General features: G+C 32.7%; 1 protein-coding gene across 2 annotated transcripts; it reads left to right on the forward strand.

The window, feature by feature from the left end:
* The first annotated feature begins 23 nt into the window (after window positions 1-23).
* LOC144850344 (Golgi apparatus protein 1-like) lies at window positions 24-26,334 on the forward strand. Of its 2 annotated transcripts, XM_078707606.1 has the most exons (23): window positions 24-557; window positions 1,293-1,325; window positions 2,529-2,615; window positions 2,917-3,144; window positions 6,855-7,109; window positions 7,493-7,673; window positions 8,116-8,327; window positions 9,197-9,318; window positions 10,011-10,112; window positions 10,848-11,016; window positions 11,580-11,717; window positions 12,159-12,308; window positions 14,529-14,555; window positions 16,389-16,502; window positions 17,309-17,397; window positions 17,733-17,847; window positions 18,368-18,598; window positions 19,275-19,354; window positions 19,768-19,951; window positions 20,339-20,551; window positions 20,814-20,934; window positions 21,429-21,535; window positions 22,277-26,334. In XM_078707606.1, exons 1-23 carry the CDS (start codon window positions 24-26, stop codon window positions 22,442-22,444), a joined length of 3,660 nt encoding a protein of 1,219 aa, XP_078563732.1. In that variant the 3' UTR covers window positions 22,445-26,334. The 2 variants fall into 2 exon arrangements, with proteins under 2 accessions (XP_078563732.1, XP_078563734.1); XM_078707608.1 differs by lacking the exon at window positions 14,529-14,555.
* The last annotated feature ends 50 nt before the right edge of the window (window positions 26,335-26,384 follow it).

A 26,384-nucleotide genomic window follows, 5' to 3' on the forward strand; every position in this document is an offset into this window, starting at 1 on the left:
CTCAAGCTCTCTCCACCACCAAGATGGCGTTGAACCTACGTGTCGTGTTGGCAATATATATGCTATTTATTTCATTATTTTTAGGCGTACATTCCAAAAATGATAACAATTTCAATATCCGTGATGTAATGAAAGACACGGTATCACGGCAGAAAAGAGAGCTTCCCGCTCAACAACCGGGAGGACAAAATGGTTTGCCTCCTCAGGCTCAGCAACAATTTGGTGGAGGCAACAGAGGAATGCCTCAGATGCAATATGACCAGCAGCAACCAGGGCTTGGGCCTGCTGGCTACCCTCAACAGCCACAGGCTGGATTAGCAAAGTTTCAAAAGGCCCGTGGTGGTATGGCACAGAACGAGTTAGCTCAGCAACAATTGAATGGGAATGTCGGAGTACCTGGTGCAAAGAAATTTGCCAAGAAATTACCAAAAATAGGAAGCAAACAGTTTCGCATTGCAGACCACCCACTCTGTGTCGAAGATGTTCAACTGTTGTGCGGAAAGCACTCAAAAGGAAGCAATTTTGCTGTTCTAGACTGCCTACAAAATGACCGTGTTGTAAGTAAAATCTGTGAATACTTGAGCATTGCTAACTAACTAGCTAGGCTAGGCCTACTATCTATAATCTAGCCTAGCTAGAGAGGCCTATTCCCTAACCCCTATATTATTAATATTACTGTGGAGATTGATAAAAAAGGAAGAATAATATAGCTATATAAAATCTTATGTATAACATGAGGTTTTTTTTAAAACTAAAAACACTGTTTGCCTATTTTTTTTAGCATGTACAACAACCTGTTAGTGTTTGCCACATCATCGTTTTTTTGGTCCAAAGACCCCATTATATAAAGAATAAAAGAATTTAAATGCCAGATTAAATGAACCATGACCAGACTATGATGTTTGTATAAAGTAAGCACCACCCAAATAGCCCAATCGCTGACAAGTGGCTTTGGTGAAGTATTTTAGTACTTTGTGCATTTAATTGATTCGCACAATGTACCTTTTCACTCATGGTTATGACTTTATCCTATACATATAATATAATCTGTTAATAAAGGAGAAAAACACTACATTATGTTGCCTGGCATTGTTACCTGGTACCTGGTTTTATTTCCTTTATTAGGGTGTTATTTCCGGGTGAATTGGTTCACAAGATAGCCCCTTTACCAGGGGGATTACCATCTGATTAATTTACTATTGGTAATTAATTACCATAAAATAAAATACCATAAAATAAAAATTAAATAAAATTGATGTATTAAGTTTTGTTTGTTTTTTTTCTCTTTTTAGGATGATTCACAAATTTCAGAAGGATGTAGCAATGTGAGTGTTCATATGGTTTTGCCAAATTGACTGTGAAATGCCCACTTCCTAGAAAACTAAAAATAAAATGATAAGCTTAGTAATAGATTATTAATAATAATAAAAACATTTATAATCCACCAATATATCCAATCAATGATGGCCCAGTAAATACATGTATAAAACCATTATAAGAAGTAAAACGACTTTTGAAAGCAAGTAAAAATACCATAAAGGTCTACGACATTTAAAACTAGTGATAATAATACAGTATACAGATGGTGGACCAACTAGACATAATTGATTTTTCAATAATACAGTAACTCACAAATGTAATATTATCCAATATGTTTATACTTTAAATTATGTGCTTTATTAATTCTGAATCGAAACATACATGCATATTTATTAATTACACTGTAGGGCCTATATACTACCTATCACTGTATTTTAACAACTTTAATTTATCATCTAAAAGCCTGGAGAAAAATTTACTAATTAAACAAACCGGGTTCACACATTACGTGGAAGATGAATGTACAGTCCATAATTTCTATTAAATCATATTAGCATAATGTGTTGAGAATTATAATTCTTAATATAATAATAACAACAGTGGATAACCATGTTATTCATTCAATAATTTGTCATTTTACTGTAACTGTACTCTACTACAATATACCTATGGTTGAGTGAAATTTGTAATGTTCTAATTGGGAGTGAAAACAAGCATTGTTAAATACAGTTAGCATGTTTTCTCAACTACTGTTTCATATGTTGAATACATTTTATGGCTGAATTATCCATAATTGTTCCTAGATTTATTATAAGAATAGTTTCATGAATGGGCGGTGAGAGAGGGGAATGTGTCAAGAATTCCCAGCACAATTATTAATGTTTACTGTATTAAACACTTAACTTATCCCAAGCTCAACGGAGGAAATTTGGATTACCGTAGGGCTGATCCTCTATAGACCGAAGGCAGCCACAGTGCAGAGCCTACTATGAACCACCGAGACTGATGGTTCTGTACAATGGGGTAACCCAGGCTCTACTGGATTCTTTAAAATGCATGGAACCTGCCATCCTTATCCAAGTTTAATATAATCTCTATTGTATAATAATAATCTAATAATGTAGTATTATTATTACACTGTAGTGACTACGTTATTGATAATATTTAACTGTACATGGATTGATTGTTATAATGTACATTTACTACAGTTTCTGTGGCACTACAAGTACAATTTGACTATGGATGTTAGGTTTGAGTCGGCCGCAACAGAAGTTTGCAAAGATGCTTTAACTAAGGTAACTATAGTAAAACTCCTTGTTTGGGATACCCTATTAAGGTCACAGAGGACAATTTCTTGTGAAACGAGCAAGGGAAAATATATGTTTTAACACTTCAACCAACCCCTATTAAGGAGACACATTGTTTGGATCTGAAGCGGTCTCTTTGTAATATTATTATTTTTTCATTTATCCAGTATGGCGTCCTATCTGCCTTTGCTCACATCCTGATAATTATAACTTGTTTTTTTTTTGTGTGTGTTGGTCCTTCCACAGTATGATGCGTTTATCTTTATTTATTTACATTTATTTGTTTTAGTTTAAAGACTGCAACACTCTTCCACAAGGCAAAGGTCTAGTGTTACCGTGTCTTTTTGAACACCTGGAAAATGTAACAGCACCACAGTGTCTTCAGTACCTTAAACGAATGATGGCAATAACATTCAGTGATTTCAATTTAATTCACGGTTTCTACGAAAGCTGTAAAGATGACATCACTACCAACAATTGTGGAGATGTGTCTCATCCAGTACTTGACAAATCTGCTGTAAGTTGAATTGATTTTTTAATTAAGGGAAATTTAGATATTTTTTTTACCAGGATGTAATGTAAGACTTGTGTTAAATAAAATTTCATAAATAATAAATAACCTTCATCTTTATTGAGGACAATGGTTAGGCCGGCTTTAAATACTTAATACCATCACCTACGTAGCAAAAAGCTATACAAAACAACCTTATTGAGCTACACATTTCTAAAATTGTGTATCAAAAAATACAATACAAAACTATGTTTCTCGACTCAAAAATCAGTTTTATTAGCAATATTGCTGAACAAAATTTTAAAATGAAATTTTTCTCTGTTACCTAGAGGAAAACTTTCACTGTAGCCACTCCCAACAGGAAACGAAATGATATTTTTATGCAATACTTATTTATTTGTTTTTCCTTTTTTAAATTCATATTTTGTTTACTTTTTTGTTTATTTAATTATTTCTACTGTGGCTAGAATTCTCCAAGTTTGTAGTGGAACAAATTTAAGTTCTAGCTATAATCGAAGATACCTAATTCATCTGAATATACGCCCAACAGTGAATTGTTTGGAATAGTTTTTAAGGAGGCCTTTATTCAAGGAAGTTTTTTTTTTGGTGTAATATGGTAACATGTAAGGTATCCTCAAATAAATTTATTCCAAAAGATGTTAAAAGAGGGTGAGGAGTGGGCACATTTATTCAAAGCGGGGCGTTTATTTGAATAAATACAGTAACTATTATTTGACATAGTTACCATGTAGCTTTGTGGAAATTATGACCTTTGTGCTTGTATTATTATGTTGTTTGAATAGATATTTACTGGATGAATAAATCATAATTATTATAATTTACAGTAATTCTTACAAAGGTGGATCTCAGTGTGCTGTATATATTTTACATATAAGTACAGGAAATAGCAAAATTGTAGGCCTAATGGAAAAAGCATGCGTTAACTATAAATAATGATCAATGCTAAAACCTTAAAGCTCAGGTACAGGCCTGAATTTTAAATATAATATTTGGTTAATTGTACATAAATCAAATATTTGTAACAGAAATCAAGACGAAATAACATGAATTTCCCTTAATATGACCAAATACAAAATTTGGCAAAATTCTTCCATAAAAACCAGGAAGACTTTTTTTCAGTAGTTAGGTTAGGTTTAGTTAGTTAGCTAATGTAATAACATGTCTGGTGACTCCCTAGAAGGTGAAAAAAGATGGTGGATATACAGTGGATAATTTTTGCTATAGCATGAAAATAAAAATCTGAAGTTGAATAAAAATACCAGAAATGTAAAATTCAAGTTATATTACCTATATTTAGTCATCTGATAACATTTTTTACCACACCGTTTATTTTTCATAGCTTTTTAAAATGCCTCTCTATTTACAAAATTTGTGTACAAAAGAATAGAGATTTTACTGTGTAATTTTAACTATCCCCCCACTGATAAGAAAGTGCTTATTTTCAACAAGCTCGTGTAACTGTAACACAATTAAAATCCCAAAAATTATGAGACATAGGGGAAACTATAGATCGATAATTATTGGAATGTATGATCAATAGAAATTTTTTGCCCGCACCTGGTCTTTAAAATAATTATTACTGTGATATCCCCTATAATACAGTATAAAATAGAATATCCCTTGTATGTAATTCTACAACAGTTTATAGTATATATGAGTATATATTTCCCTATGTAAATCTAAACAAGGTGTGGTAAATCTAGGTACACAAATGTAAAAAGATTGTCAATACATTAAAAAAGAAACGTGTGCTCAAACCAAATATAACATCATTCAAAGGAAATGGCAATGTCTGCACCCATAGTAGACTGGTACCAGGGCGAGGAGGTCAAATAGAGGTCGTGTCCTTGTTTTATTTCCTTTCATTTCAACTGTAAAAAAATTTTCCTGATTTTTCTCAATTTCTGTTGTCAGTATACATACTGTATACTATTATAAGTTTGTTGCTTGCTTACCACGTTCAGCAGTTAATGCATCATGGGTGCTGATTCCATTACACGGGACCCTTACACTACAGTACACTTATACTCTGTCTACACTAGATCAAACTTAATGTGACAAAAAATGTTATATGCCCATATATGGACATGATGTTGTCATATCACTACTATATTTGGACATATCACTACTATATTTGGGTACAGTATATCGCCACCACATTTGTGCACATCACATTTTTTTGTCCAACTGGTTTGATGTGTAAACATGCTTTCAGATAGGTGCTACTAACAATATGTATTGCAGAAGCATACACGCCTTACAGATGTAATCTAATAACAGTATCAGTATTTCTTTTGATGATGGGATTTATAGCAAGTCTGATATTTTCATATTAGAAACGAAACTGATTTAAAATAACCGGTTAAATTGCGTTTAATCATTGCTTTTTGGAACACTCATTGCCGTGCAATTTTAGCCATAAGATTAACAGATTCGTTAGACCTTGTTGGAATTAAATACACATGGCTCACATTTGTTACTTTTTTTAATGACCACTTGTGTGTATATTTTAGTTCATTAATAATGAGAAATGCATTCTGTTTATATCATATTGTGAATATAAAATAACATTTTGATGATATTTAAAATACTAGCAGGTGCGCTTGCTTCTGTTATTGTGTTAGTGTAACTGTATTATTAAGCATAATTTATAGAACCCCACCCTGCTATTCTAACGGTTTGCTTAGATTAACGACACATGTGAAAACATTATGTGGTAACGATTATAAATGAGAAAATCATAAAAAAACCAATGTGGCATAATAATGGCCTTGTGACGCTACTTCAAGAAAATGACTAATTTTAGAATTACTATTGTTAGAATAGTCTGCTGTTATTAGACTATAAAGTATGGAATTCATGAATGTTCTTCATGTGTTTGTGGGTTAATGCACCTGAAGTACAGTAGCATAGATTCTGTGCTTTACAAAGCTGATTGGATTACAGTGAAACCCTCTATTAAGACACATTTGGGACCCAAAAAATGTGTGAATTAAAGGTTGGCCATGATGATAAAACATTATACACTGTACTGTGCTTCCCTTCGTTCATTTTACGAGAAAGTGACCCCTTAATAAAGGTTTGAATGAATACTGTATGCTTTAGTGTACTGCCAAAACCAAATACAAAGAGAATCAAATGTAAGATAAGATAAGAAAATATTTATCATAAAATATGTTGGAAATTCATTTCACAGCGTACATACAAAAATATATAAACATTAACAATAAGGCATGACTAGTAGATTATACCATTTTCATTCAATTTCATCTTATTGCACACTGATTGTTTTATCACTATGGCCAACCTTCTTTATGTTTAAGTTTACATGCACTGTATGCCTTAAGGAAGGCAACATTTTGTTGAACAGATTTAGAAATATTAATCATAAATCATAAAATGTAAATAACTGGTTACAGTACTGTAGTTTTAATGTGCATTTTTAGTCGCGTGCAAGCGACTCTACAGCTCACTATGTCGGTTGGTCGGTTGGTAAACACTAACTTGAGCATGTGACTGCAGCCATGTATATGGCCTTGTTTGATAACATTTCGATTTAAACATTTATTTATCAATGTATAATTAATATTACAGTAGTGTTCTGTTAGCAAACAATTTTGTTTTGATAATAGGTTTTTATGTTATTCATAATTTACTGTATTTAAATATGTGGAAAAATATTGTTATATTCTCAGAAACGTCCACCTGCGCACACACAGGGAGCTGTCATCAAGTGCTTAGAAACCCACTCTAGCGCGCTACACGATACATGTAAAAAGCAAGTCTTACGAGTTGCGGAACTTGCGGCAAATGACTACCACCTAGATCGACCTTTGTACTTTGCTTGTCGCGACGATCGTGATCGATTTTGTGATGATGTAAATGCAGGGCAAGGAAAAGTCTACAAGTGTCTCATGAAACATAAATTTGAAAAGGAAATGAAGGAAGAGGTAATAAGGATTTTAATAAGTTATTATAATACGTTATTTTCAGTTTTTAATTGATTGTCTAACAAAGAAATCTGTTTACAGTACTACTATTACAGTAAAAATGAAACTGTTTAAAGATGTTTCATTGTTTGGTTCATAAGTAACGAATAAATAATATCTAAAACTATCTATTCAGTTTTTGTCAAATTTATCAATAGTATTTAGGTTTAAGGGGAATATGTTTCATGGTTTTCACAAGCGCCTTGAGCACTTTAGTGGATATGTGCGCTGTATAAATGTTATTATTATTATTATTAAAACAATAAAAAAAATGTATTTATTATTTAATAATAATAATATAATAATAATTTAATAACATCAATCAATCTTTCTTTTTTTGTCAGTGTCGAACTGAGTTAACTAAAAAACAAAAGTTAACAGCACAGGATTATAGAGTAAATGTGAATTTGCAAAGAAAGTGTAAGCCAGAAATCAAGAAATTTCAATGCGATGCCAGGAATTCAAAAGATCATAACATCAAACTATCAGTCATCCTACTGTGTCTAGAACTGAACATTAAGCAAGGTTAGTACAGTTTATAGTTAATGATTATTAAATAGTATACAAATAATGAATTTTTTTTTTTCTACAGAAGTGATTAACTTTATTAAAACTACAAAATAACCTATTCAAAGTCTGATTTAATTAATCTTCATTTTTCATGTTTTGGGGACAACACATCTTTAAATTTTAATATCAATATGATTTTTCCAAATATCATTATACTGTACCAATATTGATAAAACTACACAAAACCTAAAAAAAAACAATTTTAAATTGAAACGAACAACTTAAAGTAGCTTATTTCTTTCTGACTGGCTACTGAGTTCTTAGCTCCAGGCTAAATTTAAAGCACAGTGCTATGTCTAGATGTGTAGTATACAACTACTTTAACTACCCAAGTAGTTAGAATTGTATAAAACGTTTAGCATTATACTTATGATTTACTTATTTGTTAAAACAACAGGTAAGAAGGTTAGTGGAGAGTGTCAAGGAGAGATGTTTGACCAGCGCAAACAGCTCATGGAAGACTACATGATCAACCCACGAATCATTTTAGCCTGCCGGGATAACATCGACAATCAATGCAAAGGACTCCAAAGAGAGGGCAAGACACTACACTGCCTCATGAAATTGGCCAAGGAAAATAAACTGAAGAATGGTAGATGTAAAGCAGCTGTAAGTTATATTTTGGATTTAGTAGAACACCTATTAAGGGACAAAGTGTCAGGCTCTTAATAGGAGTGTCCCTTGAATACGGGTTTAGCAATATTGTTGTTATATTTTGGATTTAGTAAAACCCCTATTAAGGAATCGACAAAGTGTCCTCCTAATAATGGTATCCTTGAATACAGGTTTAACAATAGTGTCATTCATTTCACAGAAAAGTGTCCACTGAGTAGGTGTGTCTCCTGAGTAGGTGTGTCCCCTGAATAGGCGTTTCCCCTGAATAGGCATGTCCCCTGAATAGGCGTGTCCCCCGAATAGGCGCGTCCCCTTAATAGGCATGTCCCAAAGGAGAGGGTCTACAGAGTAGTAGTACCATAGTTTTATTCTGTTCATTCAAATTAAAAAGTATGTATTTATCTACTATAATTCCTGTTTCTTCTACTTGAAGGCACTCTTGGTGTTACATAATTTGTTATCTTTTTCCTCTTTGGTGTACAGTTAGTATGCTTTTCCTGATATTTCAATTCATTTTTATTATTCTGATTTACAAAGACAAAACTAGCCTACAATCATGCTCGTTCGGAGGAATCGAATGGTGAAAAAACATCACTTTTAACAGAAAAAATTTAATAAAAAATTATTAGGGCTATAGTAGTAAAGTAATATGAACGTTGAACTGAAAACACATTTTTTGAATTATTGATTTTTTTTGACAGCACATATCATTTTCTAATAATTTATCTCTATAAAAAAAATTATAACTATATCAAACAATAGCTTTGAATGTGCTCTGTTTAAATAAAGACCTAACATATTCAGTCTCATGAGTACATTGTTCACTACCTGATATTGACAATGGAAATTATAATTTTATTCAGCTTAAGGAACTGGTTAAAGAGACTGACGCTGGGCAAGATGTAAGGATAGACAGTGCTTTACAGAAGGCTTGCAGACCAGTTGAAGAGAGCCTGTGTAAAGGTGTATCTAAGGGAAATGCTCAGTAGGTTTCATCCATTCAATTTGCCAATACAGTAGAACCCCAAGGCCCAACAAACACTTCCCTTAACAGCAGTGTGCACAGTGGCCCCTTGATCAGAAACCCTAAATGGCCCTGCAACACTGGAGGCTTTAGATGTTTTCAGCATTTTTCGATGTATTTTAAAGCCTTTTGTTTCCTATGGGCTCTGCTCAAGGGACCCTATAAGCACCGGGCCCTGGGTTTAGCCAGTGAGCCATTACGCCATTGGGTGTGTACTGAACACAGTTCGGCCATATTGTTAAAACATATATTTCTCCTTGTTAGTTTCATAGAAAAGTGTCCTCTGAATAGGTATGTCTCCTTAAATTGGGGTTTCCCAAAAGAGAGATTGTATTGTACTATAAAAACCATAAAGCTCTGTCTACACTATCAAATTTTATGTGATTATGTGACAAGAAATTGTGATGTGCCCATATATAGACATGATGATGTCATGTCACTACCATATTTAAAAATATCACTACCATATTTGGGCACATCACACTTTTGCTGTCAAACTAGTTTGATAGTGTAGACAGAGCTTAATGTACATACACTATGAATGGATGACTGGTTAAGAGCAGGAAAACAAAATCCCAGACCGTGATGATTTTTATTCAGAAACATCACCTAATACAGATTTATTTGTAATGTGTAATTGTATTTCTTCACAGAGTATTAGCATGTTTAATGGATAATCTTAATGCTCCAGAGATGACGAAAGACTGCGAGACACGTCTGTTGACATTGCAGTATTTCATCACTAGGGATTTTAGGTAATTATTGTTCATTGTTAGCATGGAGTAAAGTTAATTTTGTTGTGTTATATTCTTGGTGCTGTATCTATAATTTGCTCTGTATCATAGGCAAATTCTGCAATACAGTGCCACATGTGTATCACACATTATGCCTCTTATTACGCACAACGGTCAAATAGGTTTTGAATACTAGTCGATTCTCAGTAGGCCTACTGTATCTATTATGTTTACACTATCGTGAGGCAAATTCTGCAAAATGTGATGCCTGTTTTGCAACCTTAGCATAATACAGGTGCCACATGTGATACTATGGAACAATATATTACACAATTTTCCTATAATACACTGGACAGATGCATGCCATATGTGGCGATACAGTACTGGGAATAGAGTGTGGTATGTTGCAACCGACGAATTGAGTAAAGCTCTGTCTACAGAGGCTATCAAACTTTATGCGTCATGGATGATGATGATGATGTCATATCACTACCATATTTGGGCATATCAAAAGCATATTTGGGCACATCATTTTGTCAAATAGTTTGATAGTGTAGACAGAGCTTTATAAGGCAAGTAAAGTTGAGTCAAATATAAAGCAGCATATTCACAAGGTAATAGACTGGCATAAAGTGAACCAAGCCAAACTAGACTCAATTCATACCGAGGAAAAAGAAAGTACAGTAGCCAAAAGATTGTTCATATATATCTCCATTATTAATTTTTTTAAATGTTATTGCCATTGTTTACATGTAGGCTAGACCCACAGCTTTATAAAGCATGCCAACAAAATGCCAAAGAATACTGCGACATTAGAGATTGGGGAGAACAAACTGAAGAAGAAGAAGATAATGACGAGGATGATGGTTTAGTGTTTAGTTGTTTACATGATATGCTCCATCCCAATGAATTTGCTGACGGAACTGTAAGTGCAACAATTGAAAACACTCAGAAACTGAGTGAAGTACTTGGCAAAATATAGCCACAAGGAGCGCATGTTGATATTTCAGCCCATGTTAAAAGAATACACATTTTAAGTTAATAAGGAATCAGTTTTTTTAAATTTCAATCGGCATGGTCTGTAATTTTATACCTATTTACACCGAAAAATTCAGAATAACTTCAAAATTGTGGGCGTTATCGTGCTAACAAATAAAGCAACTTGGGCTGGCCTTTTACATTTGGTTTTCCATCAATTCTGGTATTCCGACTATGTTTCTTGAATGATTAAACCAACACAGGCTTTCCACTCTGAGGACATAAGAAAAGTAAAGAAAACACCCCTACTGTATGTTTGTCTTTGTACTACCACCAGTGGGCATGTGAAACTCAGTGAGGGAAAAACTGAGTCTATTTCATGCCTAGCTTACTTGAAAAAAACAGCATAAGCCACCTCCTGTAAGAGAACACAACTCAAAAGTAGCACAATAAAGCCCTGATTTATACTATACATTGTTTATTGTTAGCAAAATTGTTTCTTTTTTGTAGCTGTCCAGTGAGTGTAAAGTTCAGATGCACCGGGCTCTTCGGCAGCGAGCCATTAGTGTTCATTTGAATCCTAACATTGAAAGAGAATGTAGAAGAGATCTTGGACAATACTGTGCTGATAAACATGAAAAAGGAGAGGTAAGATTTTACTTAAATTTATATTATCCCCCAAAAACATGAAGAATTAAGATTAATAAAATCAGACTTTTAATAGACCATTTTGCAGTTTTAATAAAACTTCCGTAGAGAAAAAAAAAACCCCAAAAATATATTTTTACTTCTAAAATGACAAAATAAATGGTTTCAATTCAACCAAAAATCCATTGGCTGGCAGCCAATCTGACTATTTCTTGCTTTAAATTACATTTTTTTAGGTAAATAATTATTTTTTTCTATCCAGTTTTTGGTCAAAGTGGATAACTATTATGTGATATTAAAATGGCATATTCAACAACAAAATTATTTTTTTCAATACATCTTTAATATTTAACAATAATATTTTGTTCAGGTTACATGCATTTCCTATCCAAACAAGATGAAAGTAAAACTGTTATATATTATTGTTTTGTGTCATAATAGGAGATGGCTTGTCTCCAAGATAACCTTGACAATCTAGAAGAATCCTGTAAAGATCTTGTCGGAAGGTTCACTGGCGAGGAATCTGAAGATATTAAAATGAACAAAATACTTATGAAGGCTTGTTCACCAATGCTGGCCAAGTTTTGTAAGGTGAGTTTTTAAGCTGCATTTTGATAAGGACAGATAAAACAAAAGTATTTTGCTATCACTCATATCGATTCAAAATTGATGCATTCTGTCGCGTATTGGCAACGGAATGACGTGTATGAATTACTGTCTTGTCTTTAATATTATACAAATTGCCATCTTAATTTTATCTCAAATGCAAATGTTTATATTTTTCAATATTATTAACTACAATTTATTTGATAATGGTTGATCTCAATAAGGCTCTATCTTCAGTATCAAACTTTATGTGACAACAAAAAGTGATGTGCCCAAATATGATAATAATACAACATCATCGTTTCCATATATGAGCACATCACATTTTGTTTTCACATAAAGTTTGGTAGTGTAGACAGAGCTTAATAGAAAAGATGAAACTTTTCACTATTCAGTTCAATAACTGAGGCCCTTGCTAGAAGCTCCAATTATTCTAGCGACAACCCCTTGTGAGCAAACATTTATTTTCAACACAATCTGAAGTTGGTTAATGCTTAAAACCATTTCTTAAAACTTGTCTTTGTTCTTATACTGCTGTGATAGTAACAAAACATTTATTTTATCTGGCCAAAAATAATCATCGTACACAATTATGACTCACCATACCACAATATATCCTTCAATACAGCCTTAATCCAGTCATTGATTTTAATTCCTGTGATAATTTTCTTGATCACCTTTTTTACATATACTTCTAATATGTACTATTCTATTTAGTTTTTAATTTCTTTTATTTTGGAAAGGTTTATATCCATAACAAATGTACCTATAACTGAACTATATATTTCCATCTCGATAAGATAAATACATTTCTCAAAATCTATAACTTTTAAACTATATCTGGTTTATAAAAACCATCAAAGCAAATAATTAACTCCTTGATGTTATTGTTTGATGAGGTCATAAGGAGTCATGTGGTATTGTGACATCATCATCATGTACTCTGTATTGTCTATTGTAGAATATCTACACTGTATGATCTAATTTCTTCTGAATTTTTGCACAGTTTTGTAACATCACTAATTGTTTTTAATACATGTGGTAGATTTTTTTTCTAATTGTATCTTGTGCTATAGTTTTTCTTGTACATGGCATTTATTTTTATTTCATACGCATCCAACAGCGAGCACAAACTCCCCAATTACAGGATGGATAAACTATTTATAATTTATCAAAATTATATATCTTAAATTCATACTCATTATAACTAAAATTGATAGTTTTGTTTTTATTAAAAGTGTATGAAATCAAGTTTTATTATTGAAACCATTTTTTTAAAGAACAAAGCTGTTTCAAACACATTAGGTACAGTAATACTGCACAACAATTGTGAATTTACATATTCATTCATCACTGTCGAATACATGTTCATTGAAGTGTGAAATATGTTAAGTAATACTTTCGTTTGTAGTTACAATTCTACTGTTGCTTTTAGTGTATAGAAGCAAGCACACATTTGAACAGTAAATTAGTAGTTAGTGTAGTGGTGTATCCAGGATTCTGAAAAGAAAAAGGAGGAGGGTGCGCCTAGTGCTTAAATATGGTGAAGTGCTGTACTTAACCAAATGTCCTATATAATTTCAAAATTTAGTTTGGGCCAGGCTAGGTCCCCGTAGGATCTGCCTATCATGGTATATGAATTATTCTATAGCAATTGCAACATATAACATTCTGGTATTCTTTTCTGCAATTGTTTCTATTTTCTTATTAGCTAAGGTTTAGCAATTTTCGAACGCTTAACAACTCTATTCTGTGATCTCACGTTATTTATTCACTCTCCTATTCACCTGCTATACTTATTCAGATTTAAAGTAGGACAATCCTTGCTATATAATAATGTATTGCACCACTGCAGTGAGTCTATTGTCTAAATATCCCAACTTGGCACATGTTGTAACACACAGGCATTTCTAGTACTTGTTAATGCCATTATTTTTCACTAAATGAACTGACCAACCTATAGGCATAAAATAACCACAGGCTTTCCTCGACCACAGTTCTGATGGTAAAACCAGTATCCTTGGATACAAAGAGTCCGGTTCGATTCACTCTTATTCTCCTAATTTACTAATAAGTACAGTAACACATTATTTTGGTGATTGATAAATAATTAGTTGGTGAATTATTGTTTCTAACCACATTCTGTTTGTGAACAACATTTAAAATCAAATCCTCAAAATCCAAATACGTTATTTTTATGTACAGGACCAAAAGCCTGCTTCCAAGTATAGGGTGAGTTTAAAATAATTCAAAATAAACCATTTTTTATTTTTATTTATATAAGTGACACAATAGATAATTTAATTGGTCACTTTATAATTATAGTTTTACATTTCTCTTATATTCACTGATAATTTATTATAGTTATATTATAACTATTTTCAGTACCAGCATGGTAAATTAATTGAATACTGTATTAGCTAATCTCTTTTAAATAGCTAATTAAACAGTTAATAATAATTCATAAATATATAATTGCTGACAATAGCAATTTAAATTGTGAATTAAGATTGCTGAAATAGTTTGATTGATTTATATTTTAGAAATAATTAGTAAAATAAGTTTTTCTCATGATTGTAACTATGGCCGTGTTCCCGCAGCCAAAAATTAGGCTATAATTAACCGATAAAGCTCCTGTGGAAACCGGGTTTAACCGATTACGCTCGAGAACAATTAACAGATAACTGTCTCATTCAAATCAGATAATTATCAAATAAATGCGATAATTTGTGATTGGACACTTGATTGTTTGGTAATGTGTGATCATGCGCACTTTATTTTTGTATTAATTATCTGATTGGTTAAAAAATTAACCGATAATTTTGTTATGGCTGCGGAAACATGGCCTAATATGATTTAAAATTGGCGTACGTACGAGGTATTGTCGATATCTGATGTAATTACGAAATGCAGTTTCATCAAGCGAACACCGAGTGGTTGTATTAGGTGTAGGAATCAGACACACATCAAATTAATCACAACACATGTTATACTCACAATTGTTGTTACAAAATTAATGTTTTTATTTTGAGTTTTGTATTACAAAGTAAGTTTAGTGCATGTTGCAGTTATGAATTTTAATTTGATAGTATCATCTAATTCTAATGTTTGTCCTGTAAACTATTTATTTTCTTAACAATCTAGTATGCTTTCTTGAATTTAAATTAATTTTAAAAAATGAATCCAGGAACTGGCATCTTATTTAATTGTTTTCCTTTTTGCTTTAAATCAATACTTGGAAAGCTGCTTACTGCATGAGTTTTTAAGCAATTACCAAACATTGTTTTTTTTTCACCATACACTTCCAAAATGTGCATTCACATTGATGTTAATTCGTTTCGAAACTTTTAAAAATAAATTTTCATACTACAATACTAAAAAATTATTTAAATTTACATTCAATAATAACAGGAAGCTTGTTTTAAGCTCTGTCTACACTATCAATTTAGTTTGACAAAAAAGGTTGATGTGCCCAAATATGGTAGTGATTTGCCACATATGGTAGTGATATGACATCATTATGTCCATATATGGGCACATTGCATTTTTTTGTCACATAAGGTTTGATAGTGTAAACAGAGCTTTAGAACGCTAACATCATTTTATTTTTTATTAGCTGCTAATTGCCTACTTGGTTTTCTTACAAACTGTGCACCTGTCTCCAATAATATGTTGCTGGAATTTTAAATAAATAAATAAATAAAACGGCTTATAAAACTTTATTTCTTATCGTTATTTGCTTTAGATTATTTTCTATCTAAAGCACTGTCTACATTATCAAACTTTATGTGACAAAAAAGTGTGATGTGTCCATATAGTATATCGACGCGATCAACTACCATATTTGAGCATATCACTACCATATTTTTTTTAAACTAGCTTAAAGTTTAAGTGCTTAAAGCACTGTCTACACTATCAAACTTTTTTTATGTGACAAAAAAAATGTGATGTGCCTATATATGGACACGATGATGTCATATCGCTACCTTATTTGAATATATCACTACCATATTTGGGCACAAAAACTAGTGTAGTGTAGACAGAGCTTAATTTTTGTTTTTTTAGGAGCATTTGAAACAACAGCTAAGTGAAGGAGTGTTGATGGATTGTCTAATTCAACATAAAAATGACAATGAGATGGATGAGAAATGTGCTGCCGGTGTTGAACACTTTCAACTGGTAAGATAAACTTAACCTATGACCCCTCAGACAGAATCATACAATGAGGCCTGACAAAAGTCTTGACTTGCCGGTGCTGTCTGAGTTAAATCCCAACAAGACGCGGCCTGACTTGTCGGTGCTGTCTGAGTTGAATCCCGACAAGATGCGGCCTGACTTGTCGGTGCTGTCTGAGTTGAATCCCGACAAGATGCGGCCTGACTTGTCGGTGCTGTCTGAGTTGAATCCCGACAAGATGCGGCCTGACTTGTCGGTGCTGTCTGAGTTGAATCCCGACAAGACGCGGCCTGACTTGTTGGTGCTGTCTGAGTTGAATCCCGACAAGATGCGGCCTGACTTGTCGGTGCTGTCTGAGTTGAATCCCGACAAGATGCGGCCTGACTTGTCGGTGCTGTCTGAGTTGAATCCCGACAAGATGCGGCCTGACTTGTCGGTGCTGTCTGAGTTGAATCCCGACAAGATGCGACCTGACTTGTCGGTGCTGTCTGAGTTGAATCCCGACAAGACACGCCCTGACGAGTCGTTTTGCGATGGCGTCGGCCGTAGTTTTTAGGTCGTCGAGAGAACATTACACATGTTTAATTTTCTCCAGACAAGTCGTGGCTTCGTCGTACGACTCTGTCTGAGTTGGTCTTTAGAAGACGACCCATAGAACTTTGTTGTTTTTTCTCTGCGTTTTTCAAAATAAAGTTGGAATTTCCCAAAAAAAATAAATTGATATAGAATTTTTTCTGTTACTTTAAAAAGACAACCTAGTTATTGTCTTTATTATCTACTAGTATTTGAATTTTGTTTCTTTATTTCAGCTTGAATTGAAAGACTACAAATTTAGCTTCAAATTCAAAGAAGCTTGCCGTTCTGATGTTTCTAGCAACTGTTTCAATGTTAAAGAAAAGTAAGTACGCTATAATGCTCAGTTCACAAATACATTGTGCCCAAAATCATACAATGGAGTGAACATTTAAATATGAATGCTTTGAATACAAAACTTTCACTCTGAATTTACAATTTGAATTCCTTTTAATTTTTTCTATTTCAGTCAGTCATAATTGATTTTTACGAACCAAATAAACGCAAAGAATTGAATAGCGCCCTCATACTGTACTATAGGCTTATCAAAGCACCCATGTGGAAATTCAGGTCCTAATTGTCAACATAATGATTTTAATATTGATTTTAATATTGTATTACTTTTCACGTACTAAAAGTTTTAATTTAAATTTATGATAGGGCTGCTGTGATATCCTGTTTAAGTCAAATAGTCAGAGACGATACTCTAACCGAAAAAAAACATAGAGTTAGCGATGGGTGTAGAAAACAATTGAAATTTGAGGAACTTCAAAAGGTATTTTATTAATTATTCATTAAATATAATTTATTTTTATTGCAATTTTTACAAAGCTTCAGATATCATATTTTATCTATATGTAGCACTCTATAAACTGTTAAATTCTAGGTACTATATTTACACTATATACAGAGAGTGATTAAGTTGTAGCTATCAGTTCAAGTTATTTTTTAAAAAACTTAGTGTTTACAGCCCAGGTATAGTATACATTAGTTAAGTATGGTCAACCACATGAGACAAGAAGGGGTTAACCCCGGTATAGTAGTACATCACAGCCACTGGTCTGTGAGACCAGTCTTTGACTGAAGAGATCACCCAGTATACAAAAAAAAAGTATCAATTCCAGGAAAGTGAGTGATCTGCTATATATATATATACTTTTTAAATTTATGTTACGTTATAAACTCTATATTTTTAGTGCTGAAATAAATATATTGAATTGTATAGTATGATATATGTGTGTAAACTCTGGCATTTGTAAATCATGTTTATGTTGCTATTTTCTCCTACTTGTTAGTCTGAAAACATCAAACTAGATCCTGAACTGAACAAAGCTTGTACTCCTGATATTAAGGCTCACTGTTCCGGAATTAAAGAAGGCAACGCTCGTGTTATAGAATGTTTACGAGATCATCAGAACAAGCTCAGTAATCAGTGTCACATGAAGATCTTTAACAAGCAAAAGAAAGAGTCCCTCAACCCAGAGTTTGATCATACCTTTATGCACGTATGCAAACGCATGATCAAGGTTAGTTTGCTTTAGCTTTGTAGATCCACTATATTAAAACCTGGTTGTATTTAAAAAAAATTTTTTTACCATATTTAATGAGGGTGATCCATCTAGCAATTGCTGATCATTAGGGACCCTCAGAGGTTCACAAGACAAACATACACACAAGATGCTCTACATACATCTTATTACAAGTCTTTGGGAGTAGAGTTGTAATTTTGTCCTTAGAAAAAATCCTGACATGTGACGGGACTTGAACCCAGGACCCTTGGAGTGGTAGCCAAGCATCATAACCACCAAGCCACAACTCCACTCCTTCTTGCAATTTGATTGGTTAATTACGCATCACATGTCATTTGAAATTAGCCGTACCTAATAAAAAATATATATATATCTAATGGTGATAATTAACGCGCTCTAATGCAAGTTCAGATTTCTGTAAACATTTTGAGAATTGTTGTCATTCTACATTGTTGGCTGATGCATTCTGAAAACAACTTGTTTGCGCCGTCTATAGCTGTCCTACTCCGCGTCTAAATTGGAGCACTGCCTTTTTTAATAACCTAGCTTCCCGGCCTAGCATTCAATGATTTACAATGGTGTCGTTAATTTTTCAATATTCTCAGCATCCAAATATTTACCTTATTTGATCAATCCAAATAATTAGAGTATTAAATAATCTTTGCTTTTTCAGCAATTTTGCCAGGGTTCATCACCACAAGAAATATTCAAGTGTCTAAAACAACGGAAAAATGACCCAGCTATGGATGTAAAGTAAGGACCATCAATTTCTTTCAACAAATATATTTACATCAGGGGCGGATCCAGGAGATTTTGGGAGATTTTCCACACCTGATGACCAAACAGTGTCATGTTAGTTCATTGTGCGTTTGTGGAGATATTGGGACGCGTGTGCTTGCTACCAACCTCGACACAGGTTTGATGTTTAATGGTCCAGGCACCAACCAACGACACATTGATTGACCTGACCTAGTCATCGCAAATTGAAAACTCCCTAATGATAATAAAAATAATAATAGTTAATTCTTATATTGCGCATATAAGCAAGCTCTCAAAGCGCTGCACATTATTAGCTCGGTCATTTTTTTAAAAGAAAGGAGATTAGGTCTTTGCTTCATTTAACATTTGATTTTCCTGACACAAATTGCTTGTATTTCTTTTCATAGGTGTAAAGAAGTATTGACAAAGAGACAGATCTCTAAAATGCAAGATTACAGATTAAATCCAATGTTGGCCAAGGCATGTTCCAGGGACATCCCCAAGTTTTGTAAAGATATTGTGGAATCCGAGAAACCAACTGAAATGGAAGGCAAAGTTATTGAATGCTTGAAAGTCCAGCACACTCACAAAGTAAATCAATACAGTGTTTAAACTATTATTTATTTAGGTGAAATTACCAAGATTATTCAATAGAAACAATTTTTTTTTAAAGTATAATCAACTTTTCTTGTGATTGTTTAACAACAAATTTTCACAACAGATAGTTCACACATATTACATTTTGCATAGCAAAGCCCTTTTTTCTAAATTAAAATAGCATAAAATAATGTTTTCTATGCTGGTGTATACCAGTTAAACCGACAAGTATCAATATAAATTTGTGACTGTGAGACATAATTTGGAAATGATGGTTGCCAGAATGGTATGAGGTTAGGGTTTTTTAGTAAATGTTCAGCGTACAAAGTACCAATAGAACGTTGGGGTATGCCTCTCTAAAATAAATTTTATATTTTGCAGAAATTGACCAGAAGTTGTAATGAACGAATGACAGCCATCATGAAGGATGCAGCTCTTGACTTCCGAATGGATCCTCTTCTGGCTAAAGTTTGCCAGGAAACTGCCAAGAAACTCTGTATTGAGGAGTTTGACGATCCAGGCAGTGGACGCATTGAGGAATGTCTTAAGACTAAATTACAGCATAACAAAATCATAGATATGAAATGTAAAATGGTATGTCAAACTATGTACAATAAAATACATATAAATAAATTTTAAAAATAAACAAATTTTAAAAGAATGCAAACTTTACAAAATGTTTTCACCCTTAAAATGATAGTCCGGATCCCCCTTTTAATTGCCTTCTCTTGTCATCCGCAGGCCAATTCAGTTTCCAACTCTTCTTCAATTGTTCTAGCATTCCTACATTCCCCCCACAACCTTCTCCTGTTTTCAGTTTCTAGCTTGTAAATATTTATATATATTTTTTCTGTAGCAAGTGGTTCGTTTATTGACAGAGGCACATGCAGACATTCAAGTTGATCCTTTACTGCATAAATCCTGTGCTTTGGATATCAAACACTATTGTGTAGATATACCACAGGGCGAGGGACGACGTAAGTAAAAACACTCCCAATTTATGGAAAAAATTCGCCATAAGACATTCTCAACTTTACTTTAATTTCCTTTCTAGATGATGTGTTTACCAATGTTGTTACATTTCTTGGATAATAAAGAATAATAATAAATAATAATAGATAACAGTCTCTCCCCCTCCCTCTCACTCTTTACAGCTAAAATAAAATTATGAACTCCTTTTTATATGGTATTATATATTAGTTCCTGGATATGCCCTGTACCTTCTTGAATAAATTAACTGAAAAATTGTCTTCTTCACATAACATTTTTAGATCTTTGACAAAAAAAGTGTACAAAAATATGGTAGCGATATTCCCAAATATGGTAGTGATATGACATCATCATGTCCATAATTATATGGGCACGTCACATTTTTTTGTCGCATAAAGTTAGTAGTGTTGACAGAGCTTTAAAACAGAAAATATAATTTTGAAGGTAATATACCTGTTTTTAATTTTTTTTTTTTCATTAGATATGTCATGTTTGTTAGAAGCTTTAGAAGACAGTACAGTGCGGTTACGGCAAGAATGCAGACGAATGCTGTTAGAGAGGAAAGAGATGTGGGAATATGCAGCTGAAGTACGTTTGTTTTAATTTAATAAAAATTAGCAATTTATTGGTACTGTTCTATAGATTAGTGGTGAATATTCTTTCTTCTCTCACACCTGCTCTGGTCCAGTTGAAGTTTGTGTCAGATTTCATGTACAGCATTAGCGATTTTCACGATATGTCGCGCGGATACATGCATTTGGGTAAATTGGGGCAAGCCTCATTGTGACAATGAAACATTGAGGCGCGATTTTATCTGCCAGAACCAGAGATTGACCCTAGCGCAATGCACTAAATTATAATCCTGACTCCAACACAGACAATACAGTGGCATATTTTGAATCCTCCACAGAAATTATATTTAGTTTAAGAGAATTAAGATAATTTCCAAGGATTTTAAATTTTGTATTGAAAAGTATGAATAAAATGACAAAAATTGCCAAACTGAATCAAATACATGCGCACAATAAATTAGCACAAAGCCATAGGTCTTAAGTCTTAGGTCGTCAAATTTATGGTGGTTTGAATACAGTTAGGAAAAAAATGGCAAAATCAGAACTGTGGTCATGTTACAAGAGTTGTCTAAACAATATAGATTATCTGATAAAACTCCTAGAAATTAGAAAGCCTTTTGCCATTTTTCTTCTGACTGAATACAGCCTTTAATATTTTAAGTTCATCTGGGGAATTAAAAAGTGTTCTATGTTTAGAGGAGTGATATATTGCTGAATCCCATTATTATTATTATTATACCATATTTATTTTTTTCAGAATGCTCCGCCTGAAACAGTGCAAGAGCTTATGATGTCTATACATTCATCTCCATCAAGAAATTATTTTTTCTCTGTATTTATAATATTTTTCGGTTGCCTGTTTATGTTTGGCATGTTTTGCGGCCGAGTGACGAAACATGTAAGAGCAGAAGTTAAAAACAAATGATAAATTTTATTAATAATAGTTTACTGTGTATGTAACTTTTAGGAATTAGAATTTACATTTTTATTAGAATTTTAAAATTCCAACTTATCCAAAAATAATCAGCTTCCTATTTTCTCAAAAAATGGACATATTTACACACAGTAAGGAGAATGTAAATCTTTACCAAAAGTTTTAGTTCGTATATAAATATACAGGACACCCTCCCAATACGGGACTACCCTTCCAATACGGGACACCCTCCCAGTATGGGACACCCTCCCAATATGGGACACCCTCCCAATACGGGATAACACTGGGCTTGCTTAATATATCTTGTTTTTCAGAAATGTTGGTACTTCGATTGTGTTTTTAGTGGTAAAAAAAATATACAACCTTTTGGACTTCCATAGAGTCTGGTTCTGGTTTTTGGGAAATTTTCGATATTGGGAGATTTGAGTGTAATACTATAGTTTAATCAGTTAATGTAATTTGTACCAACTGCAATCTTCATGATCGTTTTATTTTTATAAACTTTGTAAAAATTATGATGGAGTATAAGATAAGGGATTTGCTGTGTGGTTAAGTATCCCCAGATACACTCAATCACGTAAAAAACGCATTGTAACTTTTAGTAACAACATTTTTCGCATAATTTAAGCGCTAAATTGGAGATACTTTTTTTTTTCTTTTTACTCTAGTACTAAAAAAATATTAAAAATCTAATACAAAATATTTTTTAAATGTATTGTAAAAGTATTTTGCCCATAGTGACGTATTAATATCTGGTTACAGATAGTGTCAGCATTTGATGGAGCATAGGCAGACCCACCTGCAATGCAAAGGAAGAGATCAGGTTAAATTCAGAACTTTGTTTGTCACTGAAGAGATTATGTGAAACTCTACTACTTTCTTCTATTTATGTAACCAATGTTTTACAAATTATTAATTATATAATGATGATTATGATTAAGAGATTAGCTTATAATTGAAGCTGATATGTAGGATTGTCTGAATGGAAATTGTAATAAGTATATTTGCACATGGCTGGTTTATTAAGATTTATGTTGTAGCGGGTATGACATTCCTAAGTATGTTTATGAATTGTAGAGAAATCAACAATGCATATAAACCCATTTTGAAAGTTTAAAAACCTCAAATAAAAAAGCTTATTTAAATGATTGTATCAGGACTCTGTAAATAGGTATTTATGTATGAATAATCGTATGTTTACACAGAAATGCAAATTGTACCATATCCGCTTGAGCAAAATAAATACAGTACCTCTTTCATACATACAGAACATAATTATGTTGGTAGAAATAGACACTATTTTTGGCAATCGTTCACCACAATGTTGCTTATAGTTATCCTTGGCAATTTGCCTAAATATACATATATAAAAAATGTATAATGTACTGCATCATCACTCTAGTACTAGGAATTGTTTTGCACTATTGTTCTCCCAGCCTATGGCTTCAGATACGCTTAATCAATGTTTAGGTATCAGAGCCCCTGCTTTCGACACCCCTAATCACAGGGACACTTTCCCATGAAACAAACAAGGGGTAATATATGTTTTAACACTAAGGGTAATCCATATTAAAGGGAGTCTGCTTTGTTAGTCATGAAGGTGTCCCCTTAATATGTCTCCCCTTAATAGGTGTCCCCTTAATAATAGGTGTCCCCTTAATAATAGGTGTCCCCTTAAGCGTGGTTCCCACTAGCAACGCAAGGGCGTAACGCAACGCAAGTGAATTGACCAATCACAAGCGATGGCTTATTCGCTTGTGATTGCTAACTGTCTATAACTTCGCTTGTCATTGGTTAAAACGCTTGCGTTGCGTTTACGTCCTTGCGTTACGTTCTAGTGGGAACCAAGCTTAAATAATAGGTGTCCCCTTAATAGGTGTCCCCTTAATAGGTGTTCTTCTCAAAAGAGAGGTTCTACTGTATTTAATTTATCAAGATGGATAAGTGGACGTGAACGATAAATCAAATGATAATACACAGTGTACACATCTGGATTTTAATACCATAACCTGTGTTTTGTACAAATTAATTTTACTGTAGTTTTTAAATTGCTGGATATATGGTTGTTTGGTTTTTGATATTGTGCTTTAAATTGGATGCAAAATAAATAATTTTAGTTTAATTTTAGAACTGGGAACCAAGGTGATTTAGTATGCAGGTTTTTAGTTTATAGTATTTTGCTTATGTTAACTTTTTATTTTTTTTTATTTGTCAATTTGAATGATTTTGTATTGTTATATTCAACTCATATACATGTAAGTAATGTAGCTTTTTTTCTCCAAATTATTTTACTGTAGTTACTGCAGTAACTATAATTTTTAACATTAAAATTATTTTAGCCAGCTTTTTTGGGCTAATCATACACACGATGCAATCACTGCCTCGTAAACCTCTACATTAAACTAAAATCATTGCTGTTTAAAATTGCCGCAGTAGAGTGTTGGCATTACTAACAATGCTATGGAACAAGATGAGTCACAAATAATATATATATATATGTTAATTGTTATACATATCAATAATTTTTAATGTTTTAATCATGGTTATTAGACTATTTAGTTTTTGCAAAGTGGATCCACAATCTTCTACTTGGTAAATTAATTATGAGGCCATAGTACCTATGTTGCAATATTCACCATTCACGCTTAAGCTAATTGAAACGTCCTTAAAAGTGAATATCTATTTACTTAAGTTAAATACTTAGACAACATTTCACTTAAGTTTGATTGGTGAATATGGCAACAGGATTGTCTCTGAACCATATATAAATTTGCTGACTTGTGGGCTGAAGAAAGTTTTTAGTGGCATCCTGGGTAGACCGCCTAACTTGCTACAATTTCAACAAAGATTGAAAAGGCTCCTTAGGTTGGCCTACCTTGCTAACTTTTTATCTCAACAAGGATTAACCTGTGTAGTTGGACTATCTTTTTATTAAACATATTTAATCATTTTATTTTGTTAAGTGTTTAGTTGGGACTATGTATGTTTGGACATATGTTCAAAGTAAAAAAAAAGATGTATTTTTCTACAGCTGAAATTCAGTATGAAATGAATTTGCTTTGAATGTGTTATTTATTGTATTCTGTATTGTGCACTGTACTACATGTGTATGCATTGTGTATGTTTAATAGGATAAAGCATTGGTGTTTTTTTTTAGTATAGTCAAAATTACAGTTTGCAGAATGAATTATATTTCTGAGTACAGTACACCCCATATTAAAGCTTGGTTCCCACTGACGCAATACAAGGACATGGGCTGCAACGCAATCGAATTGACCAATCAAAAGTGATTGGTCATTTGCATTGAGGCTTGCGTCCTTGAATAGGTGTGTTAGTCCTACTGTATAATTCCCATACCATTGACTGTGGTATGGTCTCTCACTGTCTAAATAATAATAATATTTAATAGTAAAGGGTTGTCTAAAAGTTGGATAAAAATTACTTTTCTGGATGGAATAGATATGATAGAAACTATTTTATAATTCTAAAATATCTGAATTTGTTGAAATAATTTAAATTAAAAGTAATCTGTTACAGATTATAATTCCCAAAATGTAATATATTGAATAATTTACCAATACAAGTACACTATAGCTATTGTTTATGTAATTTATATTTTTTTAGTATGGTCCTACTCTGAAATCATCAATGATGTATAATAGACTCAACTAATGTAGTTTCAAATTATTAACACAATGGTCTCTACTGTATTTGTAATTAATTACTTTTAAATAATAAAAACTAATACTTTTCTCACAATAATTGAAAAAGATTAAAAACTTGCATTTATGATTCAATATTATTTACTCTCATTTTGTATATCTAAAATGTGAGCTTTATATTAAAGTTTGTTTTTAATTAAAACTATTTTCAAGAAGGAATACTATAAGTGAAATGTGTTTTATTGACTCTGTAGCCTATGCATTGTTTT

This window comes from Antedon bifida, chromosome 8 (assembly GCF_963402885.1).
Source record: "Antedon bifida chromosome 8, ecAntBifi1.1, whole genome shotgun sequence".
Lineage (NCBI taxonomy): Eukaryota > Metazoa > Echinodermata > Crinoidea > Comatulida > Antedonidae > Antedon > Antedon bifida.

What these genes read in the sequence shown, in the direction of transcription:
- LOC144850344 (XM_078707606.1), top strand. Translation starts at nt 24, where the DNA reads ATGGCGTTGAACCTACGTGTCGTGTTGGCAATATATATGCTATTTATT. An exon ending in GCCTACAAAATGACCGTGTT is followed by an intron (nt 558 to 1,292) that starts GTAAGTAAAATC and finishes TTCTCTTTTTAG; the next exon opens with GATGATTCACAAATTTCAGA. An exon ending in TGTGGGAATATGCAGCTGAA is followed by an intron (nt 21,536 to 22,276) that starts GTACGTTTGTTT and finishes TATTTTTTTCAG; the next exon opens with AATGCTCCGCCTGAAACAGT.